At 46.8% G+C, this 19,337-nt stretch overlaps 1 protein-coding gene across 1 annotated transcript in view; it reads right to left on the bottom strand.

Annotated features, from left to right (window-relative positions):
- Positions 1–592: 592 nt before the first annotated feature.
- ABTB2 (ankyrin repeat and BTB domain containing 2) overlaps positions 593–19,337 on the bottom strand; it is a gene marked incomplete at both ends in the record, with an annotated part of 109,588 nt that continues 90,843 nt past the window's right edge. Inside the window, 14 exons of the mRNA XM_084208260.1 lie at positions 593–790; positions 2,053–2,166; positions 2,567–2,635; positions 4,275–4,365; positions 4,802–4,904; positions 5,055–5,160; positions 5,503–5,681; positions 6,362–6,588; positions 7,605–7,740; positions 8,399–8,495; positions 9,905–10,006; positions 10,446–10,535; positions 13,508–13,673; positions 15,317–15,469. Coding sequence (XP_084064386.1) covers positions 593–790; positions 2,053–2,166; positions 2,567–2,635; positions 4,275–4,365; positions 4,802–4,904; positions 5,055–5,160; positions 5,503–5,681; positions 6,362–6,588; positions 7,605–7,740; positions 8,399–8,495; positions 9,905–10,006; positions 10,446–10,535; positions 13,508–13,673; positions 15,317–15,469 — 1,831 coding nt within the window. The remainder of the gene's footprint in view (positions 791–2,052; positions 2,167–2,566; positions 2,636–4,274; positions 4,366–4,801; positions 4,905–5,054; positions 5,161–5,502; positions 5,682–6,361; positions 6,589–7,604; positions 7,741–8,398; positions 8,496–9,904; positions 10,007–10,445; positions 10,536–13,507; positions 13,674–15,316; positions 15,470–19,337) is intronic.

The following is a 19,337-nucleotide window of genomic DNA, read 5'->3' as shown; positions in this document are numbered from 1 at the left end:
CCCTCCCCTCCCTGCCCCAGCTCAGCTCCTCATATTAGGCTTAAAGAGTGAGTAATTTCAGTGTTAGTATTAGTTTCTACTCAGCTTTGAACATACAAAACCTCTCTCTCAAGGTGCAAACAGTTTTGGGGGAAGTTTCTGTCGGTCTGTTGCGATGCACAGATGCTGGTACTACTGAGGGGAAGTATTTGTGTGCAGACAGATGGCTCGTGGGATGGGCTTTAGGATCAGGAAACTCCTTCTAGGCAGCCTTTTTACAGGGAAAACATCTGTGTGGATGAACCTAAGCCCATGTGGGCTTAGCTCAATTGCCTCTTTCTCCACAGCCCGGCGCCGTGCTTGTGGAAAGGGCAGCGCCCATGGCTGCGGTTTGGGCTCTCCCCTGCACCCCAGCTGGTGTCTGGGCCGTGGCAGTGTGGTTGGTGTGACAGTGTTGTTCTTGTGGCAGCAGCAGCAGCACAGAGAAGCCAGCTCCTCTCCCTCGGCACGGGGGGTGCCCGTTCCAGGCTCCAGGGCACTCACAGGAAGGTGCAGAAGGCAGCCAGCCCCAGCGACGCCTGCAGCGCGGTTTGCCAGCCAGACCGGGGCTGCCTCACACCCTGGAGGTGACGTACACCGAGTGCAGACGCCCGGCCAGGGCTGCCTGCAGGTCCCTCAGAGGGTCCAGGCCCTGCACTTTGCTGTTCCTGCTGTAGATGAGCTGCTTGAACGAGTCCTGCTCCAGCAGGGAGCTCATGTGCTTGAGGAAGAAGCCCTCGCAGAAAGAGGCCAGTTCTGGTGCATTGTGAATCTGAGGAAGACAGCAGGATTATTAACCTCTTCTGTACGTCACAGACCTAAATGACATCCCTGAGCCTCTCACTCCTAATGCTCTTCTCCTTTTTGTCTCTTGGAAAACATTAAAAGACAGGAGTAACAGTGGAACACCACTGAAGGCAGGACTTTGTCCGATCATTTCTCCTGGTGCTTTTTGCAGGGAGGCATCCAGGCTTTTTTAATTCCTTCCCCTGCTGCTGGCAGAGCTGCTGGCCTGCACTCCAGCCCCTTCCCTTCCTGCAGCAGAGCAGCTGGCTGATGAAGTGGCCAAGGTACCTGTTTGGCTGAGCCACAGCACACAACAAGGCTGCTGTGCTGGCAGATGGTGAGCAGGGCTCGGGGCAATCACGACACGGGTCACAGGACGGGAGCCTCATCCCATCAAGGAGGGGCTGAACACAGGAGAACAGGGATGCTGCACTCCTGAACCACCACGAGGTGATTTCTGCCTGGGACCTGGCTCCTTTTGCTTCAGGATCAGTAACAAGAAAAATGAAACTCAAATTCAATATTAAGAAGCTCTGTGTATACACAGCCTCTTCCGGGGAATTCTGTGCAAATAATAATTTAAGGAAAAGTACATAATGGCCAGTAGGGAATGCTGTTTCCGCTTTTTAATACTGCACACTGTTAAATTTTAGGTCTGAAAGAAACCAGCGCAATGTGAGAGAAAAGCATCAGTGGGACACTACACACACAGTGGGAAAAAAATCATTACCAGCCCTCTGTGCAGTTTTCTCCTTGTGTTTAAGGGATCTGATCCTGCAAAATTCCAGGAAGAGCAGAGTATTTCTCTGATTTAGGTTACTTGCTACAGAGGTACGTATCTGTCACACAACAGACTTTATGCTCCTTTTGGAACTGAAAAGAATATTCTATAGCAGCAGGGGTGCTAGAAAAGGGTTCACTCTGTAGTTGCTGTGGTGTGATCAATTGCCCCTGCTGCTCCCAGGATTTGAATCCCTCAGGATTTGCTGATGTTGCTGTATCAGCCTGTTAAGACAGCTTTCCCCTACTCTGCAGGGATCCCCCATCCATTTCATCCATGACTGCTCCAGACAAGAAAACACACCGGGGCTGTGCAGGACTTTCCAGCCTGGGGCTGGGAATCGTCTCCCTCGTGTTGTGGCTGGGAGGAGTTACCTGCAGGGAGGGTGCCCACCTGGGGTTTTTAGTTACCAGCAGCAGCACGCAGGCTGCTCACTGGGGTTCTCAAACCAGGGGAGTTGGATCTACCTTTGCATATTTATAGATGTTGACAGAGTTGTCCATGCTGATGGTCTGGGCACAGAGGATTTCACAGTGTCTCTGGAGGCCGTCCAGCTGGAACAGGCTGGCAGCCGACAGCAGCTATGGGGACAAGAGAGAGGCTATTTGAGATCATGAGGCTTGAAAGGCCTGGGGAAGGCAAGCAGGATGGATGATTTCCTCTCTGAAGAGTCTCTGACTCGCTGTTTTAATGGCTAAGTCCTCATCAAACAGCAAAAAGGCTGCTTCATGCTGAAGTGACAGACTGACACATTTCCCCTCTAAGCAAAACCTCCTCCCACAAGCATATTTGCTCTCCTTTCTGTCAGCACGACACAGAAACACCAAGCAGCGATGTTTTGAAACTTTAAAGCTCATTTCCAAGCGTTAAATATGCTCCTGGACTGAATGGGAGCCTGCTGTTAGCTCCTGGATTTTGCCTTTCAACTCTGTTTTATGCCCCAGCGCACTTGGCAAGACTTAGAAGAAAAAGCTCTCTCACCTCTAAGATATCACTGGTGGGAATTTCCATGGATTCTGTCCCTCCATAGTATAAATACTGCATCAGCATCTGGAATGGGAAGAAGGCCAGGCATGAAGTTATCAGGGCAGTCACAAGGGGCTCTTGATGGCTGTGCTCCCCTTCCTGAGCAGATGAGAATTGCGTCCTGTGCCGGCTCTCACCTCCACTGGTGGCTTTTTTCTCACTTCCTAGCATACCAAATCTGCTGCTTTCTAACAGTCCTTTTTCTCTTGGGCCTGAAAAGGGCCCTGCTGGGGACTTTGGGCTGAGGGTGACAGCATGTCTCTGAGCAACACCACTGTCCTTGCCTGGGATCCGGGCTGCTGAAGCCTGGCAGGCTGGTCACGCGCGGAGCTGCCAGCGAGCCCAGCGTGAGCATCCCAGGGACCTCCCAGCCACTTACCTCCCCTGCTGGGCTTCTAATCAGCTTCCAGCCCCTCTCCAGGCCCGGAGGAAAAGGCATTAATTGTCTGCAGGGAGAGCAAGAGGCAGCTCGTGCTCTTTGATCTGCATGTGCCACCCCCAGCCCAGGCAGTGTCAAGGGAGGGAATGGATCTGGTATTGGATCACAGAAGTGTCCTGGGTGCTGTGTGGGGCTTGCAAGCTCTGCTTGCCATTCCTAACAGGGCTGGGAACAAAACTAAGCTGCTCCTTGTGAGATTGCCTTATTTGTTTAAGAGAGTTACATGAGAGCAAAGCTTTTGCCAGCAGAGCCCTGAGCAGGACCCACATCTCTGGTGGCTCAGCATCCTCCACCCTACCTGAGCCCAATTCTCCTTAACCCCTCTGACTGTATTTACCATCAAATTGTTAAATATTTCATTGTTTCAATTCTTTCTGATCTATCTCTCTCCCTCTACTGAAGCACAAGTTTATCTTTAGAAACCTTTTGATGTACAAATGCTGTTAAGGAAGCCTGTTTAAATACTCAGTTACATTTTCTTCTCTGTTGTGGCTTGAAGCTGCAAAATTTGGATATCACCTATCCAACACAAAACTTGTACAGCCCTTTACAAGCAGAACAAAGATATTCTCATGGTCAACTTATTTCCCTCTAGTGAGATAAAAGCACTGCTGACCAACAGACCAGGTCTGTTTGCTTATAAAAAGAGGAAAAAAAAGCCTCAATCCTTTAGTGAAACAGCTACATGATCTATTCTGAACTTCACATCTCCCTGTTCCTCCACTAAATATGGAAATGTCATAAAAGCAAAGCACAATTCTCAGTTCTGAGCCTTTCTTGACAGGGACACCATTGATTTCTTATCATCTGATTTGAATGAATATGAAGCCTGGCAATGCACCTGCTGTAAATAAGTTACTTTTTGCTTAGCAAAGCATGAAAATCGAGTTGTAAAAATTATGAAAATGGTGTGTTAAAGGTATAAAACTACTTTTCAGTAGAAGACTAGTTTCTCCCACTTTATGGAGGAGTCAGCTGCTTAGGAAGACAATAAGAATATAGACTGAAAGAGTCTGTTTTAAGGCTGGAACTTTGGAAAAGGCTATTTCAGAAAACTCCTAGAATTCAGATCTGTTGAAAGGTACTCCACTTCTACTTGCAATATTATCTAATCATGGTATTACTTATTTTCTACTTATGATATTACTACTTGGGTTTGTTTTACCTTCCAAGTAGTTGAGAAGATGAAAAAGAATAAAGAAAGAGTTGGATTAAGTCCCATACCTTGAAAATGTTGTATTTCATATCACTGATTTCTACAGTCTTGCTGCCGTGGCCGTCGTGCTCTGTTTTATTGGTCATTAGTGTCTTGAACCTGGGAATGGTTTTAAACAGATTTAATTGAGAAGATTTAACTGTATTAGTGTGCCACACACTCATCACAATCAGCAAGGGGAAAACAAAGATCCCTCCTTGTTGTTTGCAAGCTGAAAATTGAAACATTTCCTTTAATTTAATGATTATTAGTTCAGGGACAATTTAAAACTGTAAATTGCCTGGATCTGATCTAATCCCGCCCTGGGATAGGTGGAAAACCCTGTTTCTAAGCCAAGAACAGAGAAAGAAACTGCAAACTGCAAATGCACCAGTGTGAGATTCCAGGAAAGATGGCGCAAGTGCAGCTCTCCCTGCGAAGTCTGGGAGAAGGAATGGGAAGGCAGGGAATGGCTGGATATGTACACTCCATCTACCACACAAGATCTCAGGGATAATCATGGCTGCATTCATTATGTTCCTGGTCAGTGACTCACCTGTTAGATGCAGTGACCAGCAGGACTTTGTGTGCATAAAAGAGCTTTCCTTCCACTAAGAAAGTTACATCAGACATTTCTTTATTGTTCAGAAAGTGAGGATCTGTTTGGTAAATGGACAAAAAAAAAAAAAAAAGGTGACACTTTTTTTAATACTGTGCATGCTTTTCAGAAAAGAAATCCAAACAAACAAATAAAAAACCCCAACTCAGCAGCAACCAAAAGAAGCTCACTGCTGAGGTGAGCACCTTACCCAGCCGAGCTGGCAGAGTCTTTCGGATCTCGGGAATGCTGGGAATGGGGCTGCTGCCATAGCAATGAGTGAAGATGGATGCCAGCTGCTGGTTGATGGAATCATTCTGTGAGGAGGATGGAACAGGGATCAGCAGGGTCCAAATGTGCTGTAAGGGCTCACCTGGGGCTTGCAGCAACTGCACCCTATTGGAGTTACCTCCCCACAGAGGGAGAAGCTTTAAATTAAGGCAGAATTACAATATCTGTGGAGTTATGGAGGTATAAAGAGCTGTAGAGCTTCCCCCAGGTGTGTGTTTGTTTGGAGGCTCTTTATGAATTTAGATAAATGCTTCTCATGCCACAACTCCTAGGGACTTTGCCCAGCCATTCCCCTGTGCCTGTCATGCACAACAACAACGAAACCTCAGAACACTCAGCTCTGGCACAGTTATAAAACTCTGACTTACTTTGCTGGTTTTGAGGATGTCAAACATGAGCTGCAGCCCCTCAGTGACCAGCTCCTCGTTGTAGTCCTCCTCTTTGATGGTGACAAACTCCCTCAGCAGGGTCTGCACCACGGAGTAGCGGGACTGGGAGAAGGTTGTCCGTAGAGACTCGATCCACACATGGAGCTTCCAGGGCACTCCTGCAGCCACAGGAAAAAGGGACAGTGAAAGATGATTTCCTGAAGTGCCTGTGAGGAGATTATCCTGCTCCTATTACTAACGCTTGGCAGCACTGAAGTAGCTCTACCTACATCCTAACACAGATAGATTTTTATCTTGATATTAAACGTGACTGAACTGGGTCACTGACAGATTAAGTGACAAAGGATTGGCACCAAGATCATAAATTGGAAATTTCTGCTGATTTCTAAGGATCGGAGACTCCCTGTTTTGTTCTGAGCTTCATGGTTAGTCAGAAGCACAAGACGAGTTTGAACCGAAGTTGTAAGGATACATAGTGCCACACAACTGTGGTGTGAGGTCTTTTCTCCCAGTTACACACAAGCTTCAAAGCTTTTCTCTCTCCTGCCTTGAGATCAGTTTTGTTCCTTCACCTTAAACCATTGATAAACAGTGACTTTTAGGTGTAAGTATCTGACAGGGAGAGATGCCCCTTCCTTTTGATATGTGTGAACAGAGGATCCAGATGAGGGACATCCCAGAGCAGCAGGAATTTGAAAAACAAAAACACTTATGAGGAGCCTTAAAAACTTAAAATTTAGATTAAACAGCTTTGCAGTTGTTGATCTTCTAAGTGAGGGGGCAGAAAAGGAAGGTTTTTGTGCCTTTATGTGCACAGTGCTCAGAAGGAAGGGCTCACCCAGTGCCCTGAGCTCCATGGTGATGTCCACGTAGCCGTGCTCGGCGCTGTAGTACATGGCCTCCTGCAGAGCCTTCATGCGTGTCTTGCACAGCCGCACCTGCCCCTCGCTGGAGCTGCCCTGGCTGGAGGTGTCACTCTCCACCCCCTCGGCCAGAATCTCCTCCAGGGACAGCACATCCCCCTTGGCCTGCTGGGGCTGGCTCAGGAGCTTGCGCAGGACGTTCCTGAGCAGGGATGAGAGGTTTCACTTACTGACAAAGGAAATTTCAACAACTCAGACAGGACTGTGGGGATTTGGGATTAGGGATCCGGCTCAGTAAACAATAATTTCCTTCCCAAAGACAGCTGGCACTATGGAGCAGCATGGAAACCACTTGTCCTTCCCTACCCCACATCCGAGAAACCGGTGCCCCTCAGCAAGGGCAGAAACATGGCCCGTACTCCTCACATGGTGGGTTTGTTTGGAAATTCACATGGCAGTTGCAAGAAACAGACTTTCTTGTTTGTATCTTGTTTGGGCAGTTTGCATCACGGGTGTCCCTCAGCCAGCTGGGGACAGCTGCTCCAGACATTCCCCAGCCCAGCAGGGCCACCCAGCACTCCCTGTGCTGCTGCATTGCCACCAGCTGGTGCTCTCCGTGCACCCACATCACTCCCTGGGGCTAAATCCAGCTTATTTAAGGACCCAGCTTTAGGATCACCCCATCCTATCCTATGGCAGAACAAGCCTTGGATCTCACTAATGTTTTTTCTAAGAACACAGAGATTTCTGGAGGAGTTTGCAAGTAATGTCTTATTTCTGAACAACCACCCTGAAAACAGAGTTGGAGAGCCTAGGCTGGCTGGTTTAATGATTCACCTCTTGGTTGGTCCCCCAAAAACCAGAGATGCAGACACCCAGGCTCTGCTGTAAGTTATTCTTGCCACCTCAACCTGATTAGATTCCATCTCAGAACATGAACCACGATCTCACAATCCTGATCTCATAACCTGTCCTTAGGTGGGACTTGGTCTGCTGATGTGGGGCTTAAAACCAGCTCACTCTCAGTGCTGCAGAGCCAGACCAGCAAGTGTAAGGACAAGAAACAGCAAACAAAGATCTTTGTTCTTTGTTGTCAGGAGAGTCTTAACCCCATCTGCTGAACTGCACGCACAGGGGTTTGGGTCACAAAGTCACACAGGACACACGGCAACACCTAGAGTGCAAAAAGCCCTGTTCTGAGCAGGAGCAGAGCACTACCTGTGGCCATGTGCTGCTGAGTGGCTGAAGCAGTTCATGTCCTCATGGAGTGAGGATGACATCCCATTGACTTCCAGCATGCTCAGCAGTGGATCGGCGCCCCTGCTGAGCAGCAGGCTGACCAGCTCATAATTCCCTGGGGAAAAAGGACAGGAACATCAGGATGGTCGCTCTGTGGAAGCACAAAACACAGGACTGGCCAGAGGCAGGACTCCCTGGCTCCGTTCCCATTAGAGAGAGTAGGGAGTGGTGGCAGGACACCCAGCACTGGGTGTCACTGGGAGAGGAAGAGGCCTTTTTTATCCCTTCCATAAAGCTTGGAACAGAGCAAGCCAGCCACTCCTCTTCATAAAAGCACAAAGATAACAGAGAAAGAAACAAAAGGAAAAAAACTAAAACCACTTTGAGGTGAGAAGTGTTGACAAACAAGGCCAGCACAGACTCGTTCTCAGAATGCTCAGCTCCTGACAGCCCACTAGAAGAAATGCAGAATTTTTACCTGCATTTAATAAACTAATAAACCAAATTTCTTTATATAACAGTTATTTTTCCCCAGGCTGAATGGAAGCTTGTTAATTTTTCACATCTGGGTGTTGCTTAGGCCCACAGACATGCCCAGACTAGACAGTTTATGTTCCTTGACAGTGCTTTGTGAAGGAGTTGGTGCCATCAGCTCTGCTGTGAGGGCTCTGAGGAGGAGTCAATGAGTGAGGTAAGTTGGAAAACAGATATTTGGAGCCCATCAGGCTGGTGGCACTAAGAGACGGAGAGTGCTGAGGCCACAGGGAGCTCACCTGCAGCTGAGGCCAGCTGGAGGGGGGTCTCAGCATAGTTGTCCTCCCCAGTGTTCACGGCAGAGCCCTCCACGTGGGCACCAGCATCCAGGAGCAGCTGCAAGGGCACAAGAAAGACAGGGAGCTGGGAAAAGAGCAATTCAGAAGGACCAAGCAGCCAGGGCTGGGTGTTAGAAAGGAGAACCAGTGGGTTCAGAGTGAGGAGGGCCCATCTGGAGAGCACCACCTCCTTTTTTAATCTCCTTTATGTTTGTGGCTGTGCAATTGGAATCTCCAACTCCAAAGGGCTCTGCAATCAGAGCAGGAAGTCCATCCTAGCTCCATGCTGTGCACAGGAAGCAGATTCCCCCAGGGAATTACAAGGCTGGTCATACCTCTGGAGCCTGTGTAGGGAGGCCTGGCAGCTGCAGGGACTGTCACACAGAACCTGCTTTCACTGAGCTGCTGTGAGGGAAAGAGCCCCCTCCCAGGTGAAGGGGAGAAGGTGACTGGGTGATGGGGATGTTTTATGGCCAGATGGGGATGGCAAAAGGTTCTGGAGCACCCAGGGCAGGGCTGGCAGGGGCAAGCAGGGAGGATCAGCCCTGAGTGTGAGTATCCATCAGGATGTTCCATGCGTCCCACGATTGTGGGCACCGCAGTACACAACAGGAGCTTTGATTCACTTGGCTTCATCTCCTGGGAGAATCAAACTCATATCTCACACATAAATTAAGGCTGTCCAACCTCTGGAATACCAAAGGCTGCCTGGGCAGTTTGCCAGGTGGAATCTAATCTTTATAATTATGTACAAATGTACACAAACAAAAGATGAGTGTGTGCAGCCTCCATTTACTTACATCTATTTTTTTTTTAAATTTTATTCCTTCCCTTTGAGCAGAAGGTAAACTAAATTCAGCAGCAATTGATTGTCTGATGTGATCAGTTTTTCATTCCCCTGGAAGTTTGGGTAACATTTCTGGGGCTACACCCCATTCTGCTGCCCCCTGTGATAACTGCACAGAAAAGGGAGCAGGGAGGATGCTAAAGGCTCAAATCCCACAACAGCTTAAGTCTCGTTCATGCAATTCTCAAGGATTATGAAGGAAGTTACAGATGATTTGCTGTCATCAGAGCAGACATCAGCACACACTGGATTTTTGCATGTAAATTTTTAAACCAATTAATATCTACTGTTATAAAGCTCCTGATCAAACAGCCAACCTGGAACCACTCCATGTGAAGCACCAGTTTATTTAAAGCTAAAGAAATTATTGTGCAGCATTGTTTTGGGAGCAGTGAGCTTTGGAGCAACACTGAAAGCAAAGAAAAATACAAAAACACGCTGTGTTTTGTTATCAAGGCCTTGCTAGGAATTATGTCACCAATTTTCATTCTCCTTGTTTTAAACAGCAGCAAGTTTTTTCACTGGTGTTTAGGAGGCTCAGGAAGGCTGAGAGCGAGGGCTCCCAGGGCTGCATTTCAGCGTCCTGTGCCTCCTGGAGGGATTCCTGGCTGGAATCTTACCTGGACCACCGAGATGTGCCCGTGCAGCACAGCGAAGGTGAGCGCAGTCCAGTGCCGGCTGTCGGGATGCACCGAGGGGTATCGTGGAGAGGCACTGGGCACCTGGAGCAGGGAAGCAGCACTCATTACCCACTGCAGCCTCCCTGCCTTCCTCCCCTGCCTTCTACAGAGCCAGCTTCTTCGTCTGTGAGTGACAGGCCCAGGGAATGGGGACTTGAGCCACTTAGAGAACACTGTGACCACCACTGGTTCTGCCCCATCCCCTGGGATTCTTAATGGGCTCCCTGGTTTCTCCCTGTGGCAGCTCCTTCCCTCCCCCTCCCCTGCCCATTAGACCTGCCAGTGCCAATCCTAACTGGAGTCACTGAGTGCTCCAAGAGGTTTGGAAGGTTTTCTCCCCACTCCCAAATCCCTAAAGTGATGGTCTCTGGGAGAAATGCCTTGCTTGAAACTTCCAGGACTGAAGCCTTCAGTTGCTGGGAGAGATTTCAGAACTCCTGTTAGTTTACAGCTGGATAGTTATGGGCAGAGGGTTACTCACTGGTATATCTAAATTTGCTCCAGCATCTATAAGCATTTGGACCATGGCTTCATCTCCAGCAGCACAGGCGTACATGAGGGGGGTCATACCCTTCAGAAAGGAAACAAAAAATAAAACCAAAAGCAAAGTTATCTTTCTATCGCTATCAACTGTGCCACTGTCATGGACGCAGTGAGTTTGAATCTTAACCTACAAAGGGTGTGTAGGGACAGCATACATGTATTTATAAAGCATTTTTAATTTAATGCAGAGTGGGCACAACTGATACTGGAAAATGACCCGGACAAAACATCACTGGACAAGGCTGAAAGAACACAAAAAGGATCACTGAAAATCCTAGCCCTGTATTGTCCACAACTCTCCAGTTTTCCCAAGGCTGCCAACAAAGAAATGCCATTTCTTGGCTCATTTGTAGCCAAATGAACTGAAGGCAGAAAGCAACACAAAAATACAGAGGATGAATTTATCTGGCAACTTCTCCCCATTGCTAAAATCCTATTTGCCTCAATATTTCAGCATTTCAATCCCATAAATCTCCCTCCCTCTACTTAACCACAAACCATGACGGCTCAGAGATGAATTATGAGAAAAATGAGCCTTACTTATGGAGCTCATTCCTGAAGTAGCCAAGGACATAAAGGAAATGGCCTGGTAAAATCCATTCCTGCTCACATCCCACAGCTTTCCTGCCCCCTCCTCTTAATTATTGCAGGCATTTGAATTTTTTACAGGCAGCATCTCCACAGCTCAGTGTGCAATAACAGAGCTTCTTCCTTAATGGGAGCTGCACTGTAAAATGGAATTACATCTCTCATACAGGAGTTCTGCTCTTGAGGAGGGAGGAAAGGTGTCTTTTCCAAGCAGCCACAACTCCCAGCCTCTTTCTTTGGGGCACTTCCATTGGTGAGAATATTTCTGGCTGAGATATTCTGGCTTTTGTGGGCTTGGGAGGCTCCACACTCATTATAGACAAATAAACTGAGAATTCAAAACGCAGGTCTGCAGGCACAAACCCCAGCCAGGGCTCTAAAACTTGTATGGACTTAGTTTTGCACTTCCTGCTTGCTCCTTGCAAAGGGAAGAAGAGATTGTTCTCCTAAATATCTCCAATCCCCTGAAACCAGAGTGCTTGGTCCCCATCAGAACTGAAGACAGGGTCCTGCTCCAAACTCAACATTTCTGAGAGGATGTTCTGAGTCCTTTTCCACAGATTTGCATGTACACAGATGGGCAAGTGGGTCTGGACATCCTGGACATGCTCACACCTTGGGAGTGGTCAAAATCCCAATCTGGATCTAAAGCCTTTGTAGTAAATTATCCAGCAGCTCTGTCACGCCTAAGTCAGTTTTCCCAAGTTTGGGCATCTGGCTTTGTCTTACTCTTTTCCAAAAGGACCAAAACAAGCTTTGGTTTCCTGTTCCAGCTATTCCCAGAGTTCATTCCCAGAACTTGGATTTAACTCTGCATGGTGGGCAGTGCCATGCAGGCACTTGCTTGGACACAAAGCTGAGTTGCTCCAGAGTCAAGTGGAGAATTTCCAAGAAACACTGTCTCCAGAGGGGACCTGTCCTGCCCTTTTTGTTGGTGCCAAAACACTCTCTGAGGGCCAAAGAGACAGAGCTGCCCCTCTCACAGCATGGCTGGCAATAGGATCCCACCCACAGGATGAGACATCAGTGTGTGACAGCAGAAACTCCTCAGACTTCCCAAAGAGCTGCACACAGGAGTCTCTGTGCTGACAAATGCCAGACAGCTCCCAGTTTGCTGGGTGGATGAGAGGTAGGGGACATCCTGCAGCACGAAGTGACAGTCCTGGCACCAGTGTCTGAGGTGCTGAGGCACAGCGGCTCACAATGCAAATCACAAAATAATCTTTGAGAGAATGAGAGACCTCTGGGCTACAGTAACTGCAAAAACTTATTTAAAAAATATAAAGAGAAAGTGGGAAACCTTCATAATATAAATCTGCCACTTCAGTCACTTTACTAAAGTGAATATCTATGATGAGATACCCACCTCAGTGACCACAAAGCTCCTGGTACTGGATTTGTAAATAAGGCAACTACACACCCAGGTATGTCCAGGAGCAGCTATTTGTGTATACATTCATACTTCCCTTAAAACTGCAGGATGGTGGGAAGTGCTATGGAAGATGTGCCAGGTTCAGAGCTAGGTCTGAAATGTTACCACAGTAAAATGCTGGCAGTGAGAAAATCTCTCTACCTGAACATAAACCCTTCCCACTGCTCAATATCCTCTTGTTCCAGAGATGTGACAGCTCATTCTCCTCACTGTGACAGCTGTAACGAGTGTTTATTTAGGAGAGGTGGCTTTTCCCCCCTTTTTTTTAAATTAAAAGCTAATTCCATGCATTGAATGATATCCCAGAGGACAGACTCTGCTGTTACTTGATGGGACTGACAGCATGAGCAGAGACTCCCAGGACTACCAAATCCCTGTGGTTCAGTGTAGCTGAGCAGGGAACAGTTAAAAATGGATAAACAGACACATCAGCATGATGGACTATGAGCAAATCTAACACTGACTGACACCAGGCCACTGGGGTGGGGCTCTCAGTGCTGTGTCTTGTATTCTAAACTGCTCTGAGCCCGAAAGCCATGAGACAAAAACACCTTTAGGTCACTCCTCACTAACCCAGCCGGGATCTGGGCTGCTGAGCCAGAGAAGAGTGTCACTGGAAAAGAAACCACTTTGCTTTGACATCCTCTCAGCACGTATCAGACTTTCCATTCACTGCCCCTGTGTTAACCTGCCTGCCATCAGTGCCTGAGACAGCCCATCCAAAGAACAGACATTCCAGTTGATAAACAATCTACTCCAGGCTCTAATGGGATTCTTTTTTTGGAGGGGTGGCATAAGAATGGGGTGGGGAATATTTTTCTGTGTTTTAAAGGATGCATTTTCAGCCTAAATCATGAGCTAGAATTAGAAAACCCTTGGAGAGGCAACAAACACGACCTGGTATTGATTTGCCACATGGAAAGGAAGGAGCTGCTGATGCAGGGGATTTTGGGGTGGTGAGGGTTTGTTCTGTGGCACACCTGATCATCCATGGTGTTCACCCCGTCGGGGCCCAGTGCATCGATGGCCTGGTTGATCAGATCCGTCCTCCCGCAGTTCAGCATGCGGAAGCCCAGATCCTGCTGGAATTTCTCAGTAGCAGCTTTAGCATCCAGTCTCCTGAAGGAGCTGAAGCAGCATTCAGGTCTGTGAAAGACAAAAGAATTCCTGGATGGTGCCCGTACCATAAAAAAAAATACGGATCCTTAGTCTTTTCTGGGCAAAAAATATCAAAATTTTTAAAAGTATGAAATAAAAATCAAATTTAGGCAAGGGAACACCCTCAATGCTTTTCCAGCAACACACTTGAAAGAAGTGCTTTAACATTTCTATGAGGATCTACTAAATCCTTATCCTTTAGATGACTATCAGGACAACTTTTATGTCATCTGGAAGGAGCCCAGGGATTACTGTAAATCCTCTGGCTGGCTGCTCAGACTCTTCTGAATTCCAGACCTGGAAGTGTGTCTCCTTCACTGAAGGATCACTTCCCAACTGGAGCTGGCACTGGGAGCTCAGCCCTTTGATGTTATTTTGGGGTGAATGCCTTCCACAGTACCTGCCTGGTTTCCAGCACAGGCTCTTGAGCAAACTCTCAGTGAGTGCGATATCAGCCTGCCAAGTTCCTCTGATAAATGAGATGCTTTCAGCACAGCCATCCTCCTCTGGAGAGCCTGGACAGCCTGCCAGAGGAACAGGCCACTCATCACCTCACACAGAAGACTCAGGATGAATCTCTCATAAAATCCTACCATAATCTTGTTCTAACTGGTATCACAATCTACAGTGTTACCCAGAATAAGATGTATTTACTTTATATAATGGTAAGAAGAAAAAGAAGAATTATGTAAAAAAAAAAAAAAAATTACTCCACTTGAAATCCAGGGAACCTCAGAAAAACAAAGGTTTTTGAAGGGATGGAACTTGCTTTTGAACATTGTTCCTGTCCCACAGCAAGTCAGGAATAAATAAATAAATAAATAAATAAATAAATAAATAAATAAATAAACAAACAAACAATTAAACAAACTAGTTTCAAGACCTTTTTTCCCCCTGAACATGCTGGATACAAAATGACTGCTTTAAAGGATCAAATAATGCAATCTGGAAATAACTTTTTTTTTTTTTTTTTAAGATCTTTCATTCAAACTATCATATAAAGCAAGGAATAATCTTGTAATTAAGTCTGAGACACAGAAAAACCCTGAACCCAAATACCTGCATTTCATATTTAACTTTCAGAAAGAGAAAAAATCTTTCAGGCCCAGCTGCAGAGTTTGGCCAAAGCTCCTTTATCTCTGGAAGTACCAGAAGGTTAAACATGTATCGCCCGTGCAGCACAGCGAGAGCTGGCTTCTGAGAAATGTAGCGAAAGCATGACCCTGAGATTAGCTCCCTGGTTACAGCATGGTGGTAATTCTTAAGAGTTGGACTTGATGATCCTTATGGGTCCCTTCCAGCTAGGAATATTCTGTGCCTGAGCACTGGCAGCTCCCACCTGCGGCCTGGGCTGCAGCATTTCCAGCACTGGTGGGACTGATAAGAGACTGAGTGAGCTGAGCTACATCCCACAGAGGCGACTTTCTGAGTTTGTCACCTCTTTTGGAGCAGCAAGAGGTTTTGTTGTTTAATATTGTCCATTTCTGTGCTGGTGATTGGCCAGCACTGAACCCACCGCACTAATTGGCGCGTTGGCCAGGAAATCTCAACTTGGTGAGCCAAAACTGCTACAGGCAAGTTTTAAGAAGCTCCAAGGACCGGAGGGGCTTCCCAAAGCTTAGCCCACGTACTTGAGCTGGCGTGGCTCGCAGTCCAGCCCCGGGAGAAGCAGCCTGGCCGTCTGCCTGATGTCGTCGCTGTCCACGGTCAGGCTGCGGCGGTGCTCGGCGTAGGTGATGGCCACGCGCATCCACTCCATCAGCGGCGGCAGCAGCATGAAGGGGCTGTGAAGGGAGGGGAGAAATCCATTATGGAACAAGGGCTGGGGCTGTAGGATACTTTGTGGGTTTCCTGGGTGAGCAAGGGGGAGCCTGGCACAGATAAATCCCACCTGAGGAAGGAAACTGGATTGGAAGGTCACAGCCGTGGGAAGGAGCCGCTCAGCCTCGGTCACCTGAACAGTTTATGTAATAGCTGTGTCTGTCATTCTAAATAATCCATAGGCACAGGATTATTTATGATTTATTATTATTTTTATGCTCCTCAGCTAGGAACACTACAAATATCCTTGACTGTTTGCAACTTCAAACCTTCCTAATTCAGTCCTGCCTCCATTAATCTTTACATTACTGCTATCCCCACGGCTTTTTGCATTTTGCCTTTCTTATGCAGAGCTCAGTTTTGCCCACCTGACCCTCAGTTTTGCCCCCCTGAGTCTCCAGACCACAGAACTGGTGGAACAATGAGGTTTTACTCAATATGAAGGGCTGCAAGGCAATAAAGGAATGTAAATAAGGTAATAACATGAGCACCAGCTCATGATTAGCCCCCCCTTACTCCTGCTGTAAGAATGAACACAGCACTGAGATCACACATAATGTATAGTTACCATAATACTCTCATACACAACACATCTCATCCACCCTCTCAATATACAGCCAGACTGATCTATTTTGCTTGATTTTTCCCCAAGGATACCTGCCACCCCAGTAGAAGGCTTGGAAGTGCCAGCTGTAATGAAAACACCTCTCCCATTCCCAGAAACGACTTCATTAACGCTGTGGAAAAAGAAAAAAAGAAAAAAAAAAGTGCCTGTTCCATTTAACTATTCAAAAGAAAAGAACTGAGGAGAAAAAGAATCAATTCCTTTACGAAGTTCAGAGAGAAAAAAAATATATATGAGGGAATATGAACTGATTTGGGCATTAATGAAAGCAGCTGAAGCCATGAAAGGCATTTTCAAAGCTGTGCTTGTGTACATGTGTGAGGGCAGGAAGAGTGAGCTGCACCAATCCCGTTAGAAACCATTTGTTCATAATGGGAATTGCAAGCAGAACTTCTTTTATCACGACTTTGAACACCCTTCAGGCTGGAATAACTCCACTCTGTAAAAATATGTGCTGTTCCAATTTTCCCAGTTGCAAGGTGCGCCCTGAAATGCTGCCACTATCACTCCACAAACACACCCACTATTTTACGCTCTTCTCCTTCTCTTCCTTTTCTTCTGAGTTGTGAAACAGCTTCTACAAAACCAGAGGTGTTTTAAGCACCGGATCCTGGATTGCCCAGGGCCAGGGTGTTTCTAACAGGACATTGACTTTCTCCTGTTACCAGCTCACTTTTCTGTCAAGAATCAGAATATCAGCGTTGCTGATATTGCTACAATCACCACTTTGAAAATCACCCAGCAGCTCATCCTTCCCAAGATTTTCTGAAAGGGATGGGATGAATCATTCCACCTCATCCAATTCAGAGCTGATTGACCTACTTAAGGGAAGAGCAGGAATTGTCCACAGGCATTTGGGAGATGTCTTTAAGCAAATTCTCTGCTCCAGAGACTTTCAACTCTTATCCGGCCTGGAAAAGAGCCATTCACACTCTTTGAATGCAGGTACTTAAAAGAGGAGCCAAAATAATTATTTATCTTTTCTATGTACTCTGCAGAGCCTTTAGCATGGAATTCAAAGTTCCACAGGGGTGGTGAGGACAGAGAGGTAGGCCAGGGAGGCTAAAAGCATCAAAACTAAATACAGAATTAAATTATATTTAGATTGGGAACGCTCAGGAGCACTGGAAAAGCTCATCTTACAAGAGATTCCATCTGCCACCTTTTGTGGTAAACAAAGATTTAAGCCACATCCCAGCTTCCCTGACACTTCCATAGTGGGAACACTGCTGGGCAGGAACCCTGATCAAACCCTGGTGACTGACTCAAGGCCCTGGAGAGCCAGAACCTGTGGTCAGCCAGCAGCAAATGCCACGGAGTCTGCACCAGAAATAACACCTATCCTGAAGGAATTTCCACTCTACAAAAAAATCCACATGTGCCAGGGTTATAAATGGCTTCCACACAAGCAGACCTTGGATATGGAAAACTTGCTTTGGGAGGAATAGCAAAAAGAAAGATTTTTTTTTCCCCTTCTTTTTTTAATCTCAACAGATTTTTTTCCAAAGGCTTTAAAAGTGACAGCTCAGACTGCCTGGTTCTCCTTGTGTCCAAAGGAGAGCAGACATTGGAATGCAAAAAGCAATGTCAGGAAGTCTCATCCTGCTGTCCTGATTTTCCAAACCCCACCATTGGCATTGCTGTGCAAATTGGATAAATCGTTCTTTATTATTATTCATTATTCTATCGAGGGTCACTATAATGGCTTCAATTGCTATTTTGCTGAAAAAACTTTGTTTCTCTGCAAAATTTCTAGCTTGAGGATGGGCTTTTTACTCTTTCCCCCAGCTTTTATCCAATTATTTCCTTTCTCCCAACTTGGCCACGCTCTGGGAACAGCTTTATCTTCCTTTGCTCACTGACACTCCACCAGATAAGCAGCATCATCCCAGGACTGAAGCAGAAAGGAGAGGTGCAGTTCAGCTGAATGAAACACCAACACTGGGTCAGGTCACACTAAGAAAATAAATGAAATTACTCATTTCCTAGAAAATAAAATGCTGTTCTCAACCCTGTGGCCCTTAACCTGGGCATCCATCTGCCCCTAAGGAATCACTGATCATTTCACAGTCTGCAGCAGGGGAAGGGGGGAACCTTAGTGGAAAATTAACTGGGAGATGCTGCAAGCTAAAGAATTAATTTCTGTCTCTGTGCTCCTGCCTGTGCCATGTTCTGCCTGGTGCCATTTTCCTCTGGTCTTCCTGACATTTAGAAGCATTTGGCAGCTCATTAAATTCCACACATGAAGTGATCCAGCCTTGGGAAGCTGTCATATTCCAGCAGCAGCTCGCTGGGGACACAGACCCTCAGTTTTCTTGGAAGCACAATGCCACCATGGCTTCTTCCCTTTTTTTTGCCATGAAGTTGTCTTGGAGTGATGCCAGCATGAACTGGGAATGTGCACAGGACTGGGAAGTGGAATAGGAACTGTTCCTCTTCTGAACACCTTGTGAAGAATCACACTGATGTCTGATGCTGTCATGGGCTGTCGATATTCCACCCATAAGTTCTCTGAAATTCCCTCCATCTGGAATTGGACAGCCACTCAACTCCCGAGGGAATCACCTAGGAGTTGGGTGAGAGTGCTCTGAGAAAGAGCAGACTTTATTATGGGCTTTTCCCCCTTCCTTTGAGCTAAACCACATTGTTTTATTTAGACATAGCCGAGGAAGCCAAGCAGCATTTGGCAGAGAATTTACAGCAAGTTTTAGGATAACTTTTTCCTGGAAAAGGTACTTTCATTAGAATGGTTTTGGACATGACTGGCATGTGAACAGCACATGCAGCATCTCTGTGGGATCACAGACTTTCAGGCATATCCATCACAAAGAAATCTTTCCCAAAGTGGGCTCTTCTGGGGATTTCTAGGAGCATTGGGATCAAGATATCTTTGGCAAAGGGAAGTTAATCGTATGCAAAAAGGAGAGCACTCTAGAGGAGTTAGAAAATCACATCATCCTTCCTGTGCTTTGAGCACCTGCTAACTCAGGTGAAGACATTGGGGTTTCCCACAAAAACCACTATCACATTCCTTCCCCCTGGCTGTGCCCCCAGGAGGATCCAGTGACAAGACTGCTGAAAAATCAGAGTCACAGAATGGTTTGGGGTGGAGAAAGCTCATCTTGTTCCAACCCCCCTGCCATGGGCAGGGACACCTTCCACTAGCCCAGGCTGCTCAAAGCCCCTTCCAACCTGGGCGGGGGAAA

This window comes from Fringilla coelebs (genome assembly GCF_963513975.1).
Source record: "Fringilla coelebs genome assembly, chromosome: 6".
Lineage (NCBI taxonomy): Eukaryota > Metazoa > Chordata > Aves > Passeriformes > Fringillidae > Fringilla > Fringilla coelebs.
Note: the sequence above shows the minus strand (reverse complement) of the source record. Positions and strands in the feature narration are given on the sequence as shown.